Genomic DNA, 12,805 nt, shown 5'->3' with positions numbered 1-12,805 from the left:
TGGCATCTGCTCCAGCACAAGTTAAATACTAATGTCAGGATTTAGTCTCCTCACTTGCTAAATTCACGTATTCCCAAATATACTGTACACTAACATTCAACTGCTCCTTCCTGGTGCACAAACTGAAAGATGCAGCAATATTTGCCTTCAGACCTCCACTTACACCTAAAACCCTACTGTGATGGATTTTAGGACCCAGTGGATAAATCTGACATAAATCATCTTGATGTTAAATGCTATTTTACCGCTTAGATTATATCTGCTCAAACACTTGAAACTTTAAGTACAGTTCAGAACCATGGAAAAGCAGGGGTATTTTGCATGAGGGGGTATTTCAATAATACTGAGCATAAATGCTAAATATTAGTGACTTAAAGCTTTAAATCTCTCCTTAAAAAACCACCTATGCTATAATGCTTACAAAACACTTGAGAATGATTAGCCAGCTGGTGCGACCCTTGCTTACTACATCTTTCCTAACTGTCTCACTGTTACCCTCAGCTCCCCACTGCTGTCAGTCATATCCACCTGTTGTCTTTAGCCTTAAATTTAGATAGCATGCTCTTTAGAGATAGGGACAGTCTCTTTGTTTTATATTTGCACAGTGCCAAGCAAAAGGGGCCCTGCTTTCTAGGTGCGCCACAATATAAATAATGATTAATAAAGTGGCCATGAAAGCATCAGGATTACAACAGCCTTTGTTCTTACATTTTGGAGGATCTATAGGAGGAAGTTATCTTTGTAAGCTTTCATCATGGATGACATACTATGGTAGAAAACCAAGATCTGATTTAAATATATTTTATAACACAAACTGTGATTTTTCCCTTGAGCTAGAGAGACTTCTCCAGGTCTTAGAAGTCTTGTAACCCATTTCTCATAGGTTTCCTTCAGTCCCTCTGTGCACTGAGAGCACACACTGACTGCAACTCCTACACACGTGGAGAGCTCAAAGAATTCCCCAGAACCCACTCCTACTGCACACAGAGATTGGATGTATGCTGAAAAAAGTGAGCTGTAGATCGGTTGTGGTATGTATTATGCGAAGGGAGAAAAAAACAAAACAAAAACACACATACCTGTATTGAGGACACTGAGATAGAAAAATATAATCCATTACTGTTAAGAATTTATACTTTGCAGACACTTTAGCTACTAAAATAGCACTCCATGAATCAATAAAGAGTTAATGGCATTTTAAAAGAGAATGAATTTAGTTGAGGGCCACAGTGCATTCCTGATGACATTACAGCACACAAAAAGCCTCCATTCTAAACCAGCCCTAAAAAGTTGTAGTCACTGAAAACTTGGTTTCTCAGATAGTGTACTTTGTTTGACCAGTTTATGACAGATGCTTGCCAAAAGGAATTAGCTCCTGCTATATTCGAACCTTCTTTAGGCTTCCTGGGATTAAAGATAAATGCCTGATTTAGCTGTGTGTTCAGTTATCCATAACTCAAATGCTGTAGTTAAATTTATAACATAGCTCCCTTGGCTGGTTAAACTACAATTTTCTTTCTTTTTCCTCTTAAGTTCCAGTATGTAAAATATCAGAAGAATTTAGATTAAAAAAAACAGGTTTTTTTTTAGTTGTTCTTGAGTAATTTCCAAACAGAAGTAGCTGTTCTCCAGTGTTTTGAGAATAATTTTCACAACTAGGCATCATCCTCAAATCACTGCCACAATTCTAATGTCATAAAACAGCAACTATTTTTTCTTAGCTTATAAAAGATGTTTTATTAAAATGCTAACTTTGGTCTGATCCAAGTTGCTCAAAAAGAAAAATGCAAATAATGTACTCCAATCACATACAAGTATTCTACTGGTAAAATGGGGCACAGAGACCAGATCAGTTTTCAAAAGTGTCTCACTGTTTTGATCACATTGCTGCATTCATGGCTCATTACAAGTTTAAGTTAATGTTAAAGTGTTCACATTATTCACTATATTCTAGAGCTCTGTCTAGACAGAGCTGAAAGACAAACCATTTGGCCCCCTAGATTTCGGTGTAAGAACACACAGAGTCAATATGCTTTGGCATACACAAAAAAAGTCCCTGCAATACACCATTATACTATAACACTTCCACTTCAGAGAAATCATTTCTATGTGACGCATAAATCTTGAAACAGCCTCATAAAGCTGTAAAAAAAAATAAATTGCTGAAGCTCACACACACCCACTACATTCAGTCATGCCAGAAAAAGTGTCAGGATACAGCTTTATTCTTAAAATGAATATGGAGGTCACACACCACATACCCTAACACCACAATGAAATTTTAAAGTGAAAACAATAATACACGCTCCTGATTTTTGTGTCAGCAGCATTTCTCAGAAACCTTTTTGCTAACCTGGACATCTTAAAACTGTTTCTAACTTATTTTGCAATGTACATGACTGCCTGCATTTCCCAGTCACAGCAATCTGCTCCTTAGACATGGCATCCATTGGAAGGTCTTTTGCTCCTAGAGGTTGAAGAGTCCTTAACTACCCTCTGTCTTGCGCAAGAGGTGCAAACAACTCCCGAGAGGCGCTTGAGCCCCTTCTGAAAAACACTGTTGGAGAGACTGTAAATGACACAGTTGCAGAAACTGTTGCTAATGGCAAGCCAAGTGGTCAAAAAGGATGCAGTGTGGTTTCTATAGACAGCAGAGCTCTCCAGCAAAAAATAGATGATGTAGGGCAACCAGAGGATGTAGAAGACACTGGTGATGCGGAACAGAACCATGGCATAGCGCTTATCGGGGCAGTGCTGTGCCTCCCCAGCCTCCCCATCCTGGGAGCTGAAGCGCACTCGCCTTTCATTGATTTCCTTGGTGTGCTGCTGGCAGATGCGGAAGATATTGAAGTATGTGAAGCAGACGATGAAAGCCGCAGGGGCATAGAGCATCATCACAATGAAGAGAGTGAAATAGCGATCAGTGTACCAGGAGTCGGCGCACCACTGAAACACATCCCCATGATATCCAGGCTTTCCCCAGTGAAAGAAGGCAGGTAAGAAGACTACACAGGAGTACAGCCAAATGATCAGGATGCAGATGCGAAGTCTCCACGGGGTGACTAGACTATTATAGGTCAGTGGTTTGGTGATGGCAATGTATCTATCAATGCTAATGCAAGCCAGAGAGGCCATGGAGACACTTTTGAGCACAGATACCACATAACCAAAGACCTGGCAGACCAAGGACTCTCTCAAAACAATGGGATAGTGGAGTAAGGACAAAGAAGGCACCAGACAGCTCACACCCACCAGGAGGTCAGCATATGCCATCGTCTGGATGAAGTAGCTGGTGGTGTGGTGGTTCAGTAAAGGTGCACAGTGAAAGACAAATATCACTATAATATTGCCTGAAATGATCAGCACAGTGAGAAACACTATTATAATCACTTCCAGGAGGCAAAAATTGACGGTCTCCAAGTAGCTAATGGCCAGGAGGCAGAATGGCCGCCCACTCTGGTTACCAACCAAGGTGGAGTTCATCTTGAGCACTGCAGTGATCCGTTCACTTCATGCTCCCGCCTGCTGCCCGCAGCCACTCCAGGCAGCTGCTGTCATTGTGCCTGGCTATGTGTGTAGCAATGTGTAGCTGGGTCCCCAGGGCTGCTCCAGATGCTGCTGCTGAGCATTGTCTGCAGCACAATTCCCCTTTAAATCCGGCTCAATCGACAGCCTCTTCCCTGTTGCTGCTGCCCTGGGTCCCAGCAGCAGCCCTGCCAGCAAGTTCACACAGAGGCACCAGAGAGGCTGACACTAACACCCCGGCTGGCTGAACATCTGGGTAGAGGATGCGGCGCGGGGGAAGAGGGAGAAGCTTCGGCAGGAGTCTGAACTCGAGCTGACAGAAGAAAAGGGGAAAGTGTTTTGCAGCATCTCTCCGGCCACTGTGCTCCCTGCCAGGCACCCCATGCCACCAACTCCATCCCTCCTTCGTTCCCCACCCCTGAGTGCAGCCTGCCTCTCTCACAGCACAGCCCCCCCCCACCTTATTCCCCTTTCCACACCCCACCATCCGGGGTCTCTGGACATCTCTTCGGGCAGAGCTGGGCGCTCAGCAGCAGGAGGGGAGATTTAGATGCATTTCATGGGCTTCCCAAGCAATTCTGCCTGCAGGTCCCTGGGGGCAGGGGATATTGGGGGGAGAGGGGGTGTTTCCAGCCCTTCCCCTGGCTCCATTTTGCAGGATGCTTTGTTCATTATTTCACTTTAACTGCACCGATCCAGCGGTCCGGGTGCTTGCCCCCCCCCCCAGCTCCCCTTACACAAGAGGGGAGCGACTGACCCAGCCCCGGCTAACGCCCCCACCCCCTCACCCCACCCCCACTCACCTGCCCCTGTGCCTGGCGCAATAGGAACAAAAGCCCGAGCGCATCCTCAGCCCCGAGAGCCTGCAAAGCCGGCGTGTGCCTCAGCCCCGACTGCTGCAGAACTGCGAGGGGGAGGGGAAGCAGGAGCCGGGGGAGGGGGAGGGAGATGGGGAGGGGAGGGGAGGAAGGGGGGCGGAGAAGGCAAAGCAGCGCAGGGGCAGCTGCAGCACCACAGCCGGGGCTCCGGGGACTAGGGGGCCCCAGCTCCGAGCCTGCAATGGGGGCGCGCCCCCTCCCTGCTAGCCCACTCCAATTCCAGCAGCCGCCCGGGGGACCTGCTCTCTCCAGATGTTCAGCAGCAGCAGCAGCAGCACATTATTTCGGGGGAGGGGCCCCGGGTCAGACAGCACTAGCAGGAGCTGCAGGGAAACACGTGGCCGGCGGTCTGGCTGTGTGATGAACAGCTCTGAGCGCCCCGCAGCATCCTTCCCCTGGGGCAAAATGCAGCAGGCAGCTCCCACCAACCAGTAACCGAGCCCCGCGAAGGAAAGGAATGCGAAGGGCAGCAGTACAACAGGTTCTGGGGAGGATGCTGGAAGTTGGTGGCTGTTCACCGTGCTGCTGTGCCAGGTTTCTCACTTCCTCCCCCTGGGAGCCCTATTATAACGCAAGCATCATGACTCCACATTACCACACACAGACCTGCTCAAAGCAGGGTCCTTCTCTTCCAAAGGGTTAGACAATCAGTGCAGAAATGAGAAATGTAAGAGGCTTCCCTACAGCCGAATGCTGGTGTGTACTTAGCTCAGTTTAGTTTAAAGATACAGTACAAAACACTTGGTTAGAGAGATTCCAGCACAAGGCCCTTCTGACAACTCAACTGGAAAGCAAATCAGGGTCTGAAAACACTAGACTCCCCCCTATACTATTACAGTTTGTTTGCACGTGAAACTTAATCTGGAATAATGTAGGGTGCATATTTAAAACAGATTAACTATTCCTGATTAACTCCCAGTCTTGATGCTCTTACACCGGAATAAGAGTGGCTTATTATGAATTAGTTCTCTATGTATTTAGCGTGATAAACACTGCTTTTTAGCAACCCTACCCCCGGTAGCCTCAGAAATGTAGATCTGTATTAAAAACATTGATTTGAAACGTATTTCACCGTTTGCACATGACAAGAAGTGCTTCTCCTCAGATGAACTTCCTGAACACCTTGTAAAACAGATTGGCTCCCTCAGACTGTTACACAAAGCTTTCTGTCCATATCCAGTATGTGATCTCACTCAGCAAGCAGAAATACACACACTTTCGCACGCTAAACATAAGAACATAAGAACATAAGAAAGGCATCTAACAGGCAATGATCAAATGATCTCTCTCCTGCCATCCATCTCCATCCTCTACACCATTCTTACCCATCCTGGCTAATAGCCATTTATGGACTTAGCCACCATGAATTTATCCAGTCCCCTTTAAACATTGTTATAGTCCTATTTGTTTTAAACCTGCTGCCTATTAATTTCATTTGGTGACCCTAGTTCTTGTATTATGTGAATAAGTAAATAACTTTTCCTTATCCACTTTCTCAACATCACTCATGATTTTATATACCTCTATCATGTCCCCCCTTAGTCTTCTCTTTTCCAAACTGAAGAGTCCTAGCCTCTTTAATCTTTCCTCATCTGGGACTTCTCTAAACCCCTAATCATTTTAGTTGCTCTTTTCTGAACCTTTTCTAGTGCTAGAATATCTTTTTGAGGTAGGAGACCACATCTAATATATTCTCAGTCTTATTCTCTATCCCTTTTTAATGATTCCTAACATCCTGTTTGCTTTTATCATGTTGTATGTATAGTTGGGGTTATTTTTTCCAATGTGCATTACTTTACATTTATCCACATTAAATTTCATTTGCCATTTTGTTGCCCAATCACTTAGTTTTGTGAGATCTTTTTGAAGTTCTTCACAATCTGCTTTGGTCTTAACTATCTTGAGTAGTTTAGTATCATCTGCAATTTATCCAGTCCCCTTTTAACTACATGGGGAAGTTACAGTAGTATAAATCAGGGTGTGAATTTAAAGCGCTACAGTTATACTAGTATAACTGCCCATATTCTGGTACAAGAGAGAGCCTTTTTCCAGTTTAGTTTACGTCCCTCTGGAAGTGGTTTAAGCTGAACTGAAGAAAAACAAAAACATTCTTATCCCTGAATAAGAGTGTCCACATGGGGGAGTTATACCAGTATAACTAGAGTGGTTTAATTAAACTGGGACAGCCAGAAATATCTCCCATGTAGACAAGCCCGAAAATGTCATACCAGAACTCAAGCACACCTCTGGTTATGGGATTTAGGAATGAAAAAGTGCTTTTCCCCTCTTTTCCTCACTCAGCCACACTGAATATCTACACATTTGAAATCCCAACAGCCCATTTCATAACTCGAGGTATCAGGCTCCTGTTCCAAAACAACAACTTGACATGAGATTTGCCAGCTACCAAAGAACAGTCTTTACATTGATATAGTTATGCCAATGTAAAAGGCTTTTTGGCTATTTTTATTTGATATAAGAATGGCATATTTCAATTTAGTTATACCTGCTCTTAACTGACTTAAGCTAACCCAAAATAAAGTATTCTTTACCAAAATAAGAGTGTCCAAACAACCGTTTGAACTGGTTTAACTATATGGATTTAAATTCACCTTTAAGTTAAATCAATGCAGCTTTCTTGGACAGGCAAGTCCTTAAACAACAGAAACTAAAATGTTATGCCAAACTCAGGTGTATTTAATGAAATGTGAATCACAGCTGGAAAGCATACAGCCCAAAGCAGTCATAGTGAAATGATTACAATTTATACTGACCGTGAAAAAAAGCTGTTTAACTTATTACATTTATATGGGTTGAATTTGGTTAAAATTCCAAGATGAATGTTTGCCATAATTTAAAACCTTCTGGCTCATGCTGACTTATAATCCTGAAAAACACAAACTTGATTTTTTTTCTATTTTCTTCTAGGAAGATTGATTTAATATTATTATTAGTTTGTACAATAACTGATGGAATTTCTACTTGAGTAGAGAAGAATACTAAAACTGTAGCTAAGAAATGTTATAAATCTTCACATTAAAGTTAGGCACTCACACAAACATATCACAAGTTACACAGAAAATAGGCTAACGTCAAATTACAATGGGGAACTGATCCCAGCAAACTGTTAAGTTCTTTTGATTGCTAAGGGAAAACAATGTTAGTGGTATCACACTACCACCCGATTAATAAAATACATGATGCCTGACAATTGACAATATTAACAAATTTCAAAGATAAAGGCAATAAAATAAATACAAAAGCTTTCAAGGATATTTTCAGCTCAGTTCAACACTCCTTCCCTCACTGCTTATGCATAATTGATGTATATACTTCCTAAGACCCAACTTTCAGAAACATTGCTACACAATGATCAGAGAAACACCTGTGTGGTTCACTCTTGTATGCCAGTGTTAACCTTGATTGAGAAAGGTACAATCATCAAAATATTTTCCTTAAAAAAAAATGTATAATGCTTTTCATTAACATGCATTTTAATTTACCATCAAATACCAATGCTTTTACTAAGTCAGTTTCAGTTAAAAAAACCCCAGCCTGAAATCATAAAGGTTTTCAACTCTCTTCAAAAACGTTTGAGCTGGGGGGGTTTATTGTATAGTCAAACAAAGGCCTGTGGCAATGACACTCAAAGAACTTGACAGGATTTTAGCAGACTGCCACTTGGCAGATTTTATGTTTTCATCACACTAAAATCAACCGTTTCTTATCACTCAGGAACCTTGCTTCCAAAAAGTGAGCTAGAATTTTTGAGTGTTGAATAAAATGCATTTCATAGAAAGGGGAAAAATCTCCACTCACTTTGTAAATCAGTTTGCAAAATGCCATGGATCATCCTAGATGCAGAGTGCTATGTACGTAAGTGGCCACCTTTTGTCCAGACATTTGGATCTGTAATTCTACCTTCAGATAAATACCCAGACATGAAGTGCAGAGATAAGAATATTTAGGAAAACAACCCCAAAACAGTATTTGTGGTATAAATTTACTTCTTTTTCTGAGGCAGAGCAGAATTCAGTTACCAAGAGTCAGGTGGTGTTTGTAGATCCCGAGGGAATATTTACTACTGTGCCTATTCAGTCCTAAGAAAAACAACATACATCAAACTTTTAATATTTCAGATATTTAAAAACAAGGTAGGTTCTCTCAGGATTTCTAATACTAGGCCTCAATAACAACTGGTTAATAAAATGTCAGGACAGAGCAAATAACTGCAGCCAAAATCAGAAACCTCAGAACATACAGATTTTTAATAGAAATACAAAAAACTGAACTCCAGCAAAGACAGAGAGATTCCACTATAATAACGGAAGAGAAGCCAATTCTACCCCCTTAATTTTCTAATTTCTATTCTATTTTTTTTCTTGAGTTAATGAATTGTGAACAGAATTACTGCTCATGGATTTGAGATTACACAATCTCTGTCAATGCACTTCAGTCCCATTTTTCAGCATCCTCCACTCCCCCAGCTCTCCCAATGCATCTTAGTCCAAAACAGCAGCAACCCATGCTATCAGTGTCCTAAGCCCCTTTTCATCAGAAACCATCGATCATGCCAACCTCCAGAACAGTTCTGTGATGTGCACAAACTGGGATCAAACTGATATTCCGACAGGATTTAAACTAGTTTTCCCACAGGTGAAAGGCCAGTGCACTAATCAAAATGTTGGTTTACAATGATTAATAAAAAATTCTAAATTTCTGCCCTTCCAATAAGAGTAGTATATTCCTGTAGACAGTACCAATAAATGATTCACTTGCTAATTTTTTGAATTTTATATAAATGTATATACTAGTATAATTGCATAGAAAATCTGAGCACACAGACACAAATATGAAGATCACAGCCTCACAGGCCTCAATACCACTGCCATACTTATTACAATCAGATTTGCAGATGCATATCTAAATTAAGATTTACATGCCTAATTTTCAGGAATGCTGAGAATCCACAATTCATAACTAACTACATGAAAAACCAGAATGAAGACTTATATACAGATGGAGGACAAGGAAACACCCAGAATGCAGAGGAACAGGGGTTCCAGCTCCAGCCAGGCAGCAGTAAGAGTGAACTGGAGGAGCATCAACCCACCCAGGCTATTATAATCTCGTCTGGGAGCATGAAGAGACACATGCTGCACGTCTGAATCAATGGACACAGCTACAAAAATCTTCTGGATCCAACACATGGCCCGTATGCGCACCCCCACCTCTGGAATACATATGGTGGCCATCACTCGAAGATCCCACAATTCCAGATGAAGTCATTGAGTTGTAGTGTTCAGCACTCTTGAAAATTAGACACATACACCTAGTTTAGATGCGTGTATGCAAATCTAATTGTCATGTATATAGAGAGGGAAAACAAATGAGGCCCATACCAGGTTTTGCTACTGTACAAGTGAGTCTTCCTGCCTCAGAAGTACTGTTATATTTACGAGACAAACACATTTATTCAGTCAAATCTTACTGAAAACGTTTTCATCTAGCTTTTTAGTGAAATTATTATAACATTTGCACATGCTATTCTGAAATGGAATCCTTCCTGCACTGTCAGATGTCACTCAGGGCACAAAAAACCCTCCACTATCCCTGTCTTCTGATGAGAGGTTGTTGGCCCATCACTCAATCACCACCCTGGAGGGGTGGACTCCTTTTCATGTGGTTCCTACCCTCTGACCTGTTCGGCTTGGGTGGCCTTACCAGGAATTAAAGCTTCCACCAGCCTAACTCCCAGGATCATTGGAACACACAAGCCTTCCCACCATGTCAAGGTGTAGTGCACACTATTAAGTTCTACATTTGACAAAGCCCTTTATTGACAAAGTTATTGCTCTCATGGGGAGAAACACAAGCTTTACAGCAGTGGTGGGCAACCTGCAGCCCATCAGGGTAATCCACTGGCGGGCTGCAAGACAATTTGTTTACATCGACTGTCCGCAGGCATGGCCATCCGCAGCTCCCATTGGCCGGGAACGGCGAACTGTGGCCACTGGGAGCTGCAAGCGGCTGTGCCTGCAGACAGTGGATGTAAACAAATTGCCTTGCGGCCCGCCAGTGGGTTACCCTGATGAGCCACATGCAGCCCAAGGAGTCCACCACTGCTTTATAGGGAAAAGAGAAAGTAACTAGAGAGAAGCCTGCATTTAAAGATTTCTAGAAATAGTTGATACTGATATATTTGTTTAAATTGGCAGTTGCCTTAAGGAATAATGAACGTAGGATTACTCTTGTAGAACATACAAGGGGCACCTGTGCAGCTACTGGATTTTTCTGATGTGCCCCCAAGATATCCCTGTTGTGCCAAATATATTTTTCTGATAATGCAATTATCTGGTGCACACTAATGCTACAAGCCACCTCCCACACATAGTCCTGCATAAACCAACCTCTCCCCTTCCTAATCCTCTACTTTCCCTTCAACATTATAAATGCTTGATTCTTAATCTTTTGTTTTATGATCCACTAAAACACAAGCCACAGCCTGAGACCTACTGACTGGTGTTATATATTAGTCCTTTAGAAAAGCTTAATTGGGAAGTGCCAATTATGTGTTTTCAAGAAGTTATATTAAAAACAGTTCTTCTCCTTCACCGGCAAAAATGTTTGTATGTTACTTTTTAGAAGCATCTCAGCTAAGAGAGTGCTACAGCAATAGAAATAAATGTACATAAATACAAAATTGTTCCACAGCCTGATATGAAGGTTAGCTGTGATCTCAGAAGGCTTCAAAAAGACGGGGGTCTGCATTAGGCAATTCTCAGCCATTAAAACAATGTAAAATCATCTCTCTGCTCGCTGAATGGGAAATGAGGTGGGGTCCCATACGGCATAGTTTTGCAACATAAAAGCTGCACTGATCAGAGCTATTTCTATTCCACACCACCAGTGTTCAGGAATATCTGAGAACCTATGATCATGCAAAATGCACCCTCATGGAGGTTCAACAAGAAACGTACAACTCCCATTATTGCTTCATTAATCTAAAAACAGAAGCACTTTACCTGTAAGGTAGTGCAGCTCCCACTGAGTTCAATTGGAATTCTGGGTACTCAGCACCTCTGAAATTCACAGCTCTGTTAGAGGGGCATTTCTATGAAGTCTAAACAAAAAGGCTCTGTGAAAAGTATTTTCACCTGTCCACAGAAAGCATGAATCATTTTTACCCCAGGAGAAAAAGCTAATCTTATATTATCTTAAAACTAATCAATGTCTTGATTTAAGAAGATCCTAAAGTCAGGATTAATTGTTTTCCAACTGTTCATTATTTATTGAGTAGAATCAGTGTTCTCAGCAGAGTATAAAAATAAAGGAACAATTCTAAAAGCAAGATAGAAAATTGCCTATTTTGTACTACTTGCTAGTTTCCTATGTGACATCTGATTATGATCTTGCTCCTTGTAAATGGACTATACAGACACAGGAGACGTCCAGACATCATCAAATATAATGGACAGCCTTTAATTTCCTATGCACTGAGCACTTGTTCTATTGGGACCAATGCAGATGGCTTATAAACAAAGGCAAAAATTTTGTATCTGCTCATCCATTGCTTAGCAATAACAAAGAATACTTGCTCCCTGCCACTCACTACCAGATGCAATGGAAACTATTGCTTTTTTTCCATTCAACTCCTCAGAATCTAACTTTATTGCTGAAGGCATTTCACAGTTATTAAAATAACTTACGGAATGCTTGATGTGAAATCAATGCTATCTAGGACACTACAAATGTAATGTACCAATAGTTTCAGTTAGCCACTATATTTTGCAAATTACTATTTGTAATCTATCCACAACTCCCAGGAAGAAAACAAACTTTCCAGTTTTGACTGTTTAGCACCCAAAGAGGTCACAGCCAGCTTCTTCCCCTAATTGAACTTATGAAATAATTTATCACAGGAACCTGGGCTAATGGAACATTCTCTTTGATTGTTTTAAAGCCAGTATGATAAACAAAGTTTTGTTGGCACAACAATAATATCAGTCAGGGGTGCCAAAACTCTACAGCCACTACTCAACAGAGCTATGCCAACAAAAACCCCAGCATAGATGCAGCTTTGCTGACAGAAGAGTGCTTCTGTTGGCGTAGCTAATGTCATTTGAGGCAGTGGTGTTACTATGCCGACAGAAAAACTTCTGTTGTCATAAACCAAGTCTACCCTGTGACCTTTGCTGGGGTAGCTATACCGGCAAAGCATTTGTAGTGTAGACAAAACCTCAGAGTGGGAGACACAGTACAACCAAGTCCTAGACTTCTTTCTCTAACAGTTCAGCAGGCAGTGATAAGGCTGCGTTTGCAAACAAAAGTTCACTGAAGTCAATAGGAGTCTTTCTGGTTATATCCATGGGCTTTGGATCATGCACAAAAAATGTTAACTA

At 41.7% G+C, this 12,805-nt stretch overlaps 2 protein-coding genes across 2 annotated transcripts in view; both read right to left on the bottom strand.

Moving 5' to 3' along the window:
- Window positions 1–12,805, bottom strand: part of RABGAP1 (RAB GTPase activating protein 1) — a 117,016-nt gene that overhangs the window by 54,132 nt on the left and 50,079 nt on the right. The window lies entirely within an intron of this gene.
- Window positions 2,063–4,412, bottom strand: GPR21 (G protein-coupled receptor 21). The gene is made up of 2 exons (XM_039506168.1): window positions 4,329–4,412; window positions 2,063–3,838 (listed from the first exon to the last, which is right to left on the bottom strand). The coding sequence occupies exon 2, from the start codon at window positions 3,481–3,483 to the stop codon at window positions 2,434–2,436; it is 1,050 nt and encodes a 349-aa protein (XP_039362102.1). The 5' UTR covers window positions 3,484–3,838; window positions 4,329–4,412; the 3' UTR covers window positions 2,063–2,433.

Source organism: Mauremys reevesii, linkage group 19 (assembly GCF_016161935.1).
Source record: "Mauremys reevesii isolate NIE-2019 linkage group 19, ASM1616193v1, whole genome shotgun sequence".
Lineage (NCBI taxonomy): Eukaryota > Metazoa > Chordata > Testudines > Geoemydidae > Mauremys > Mauremys reevesii.
This window is presented reverse-complemented; position numbering and strand designations above follow the sequence as displayed.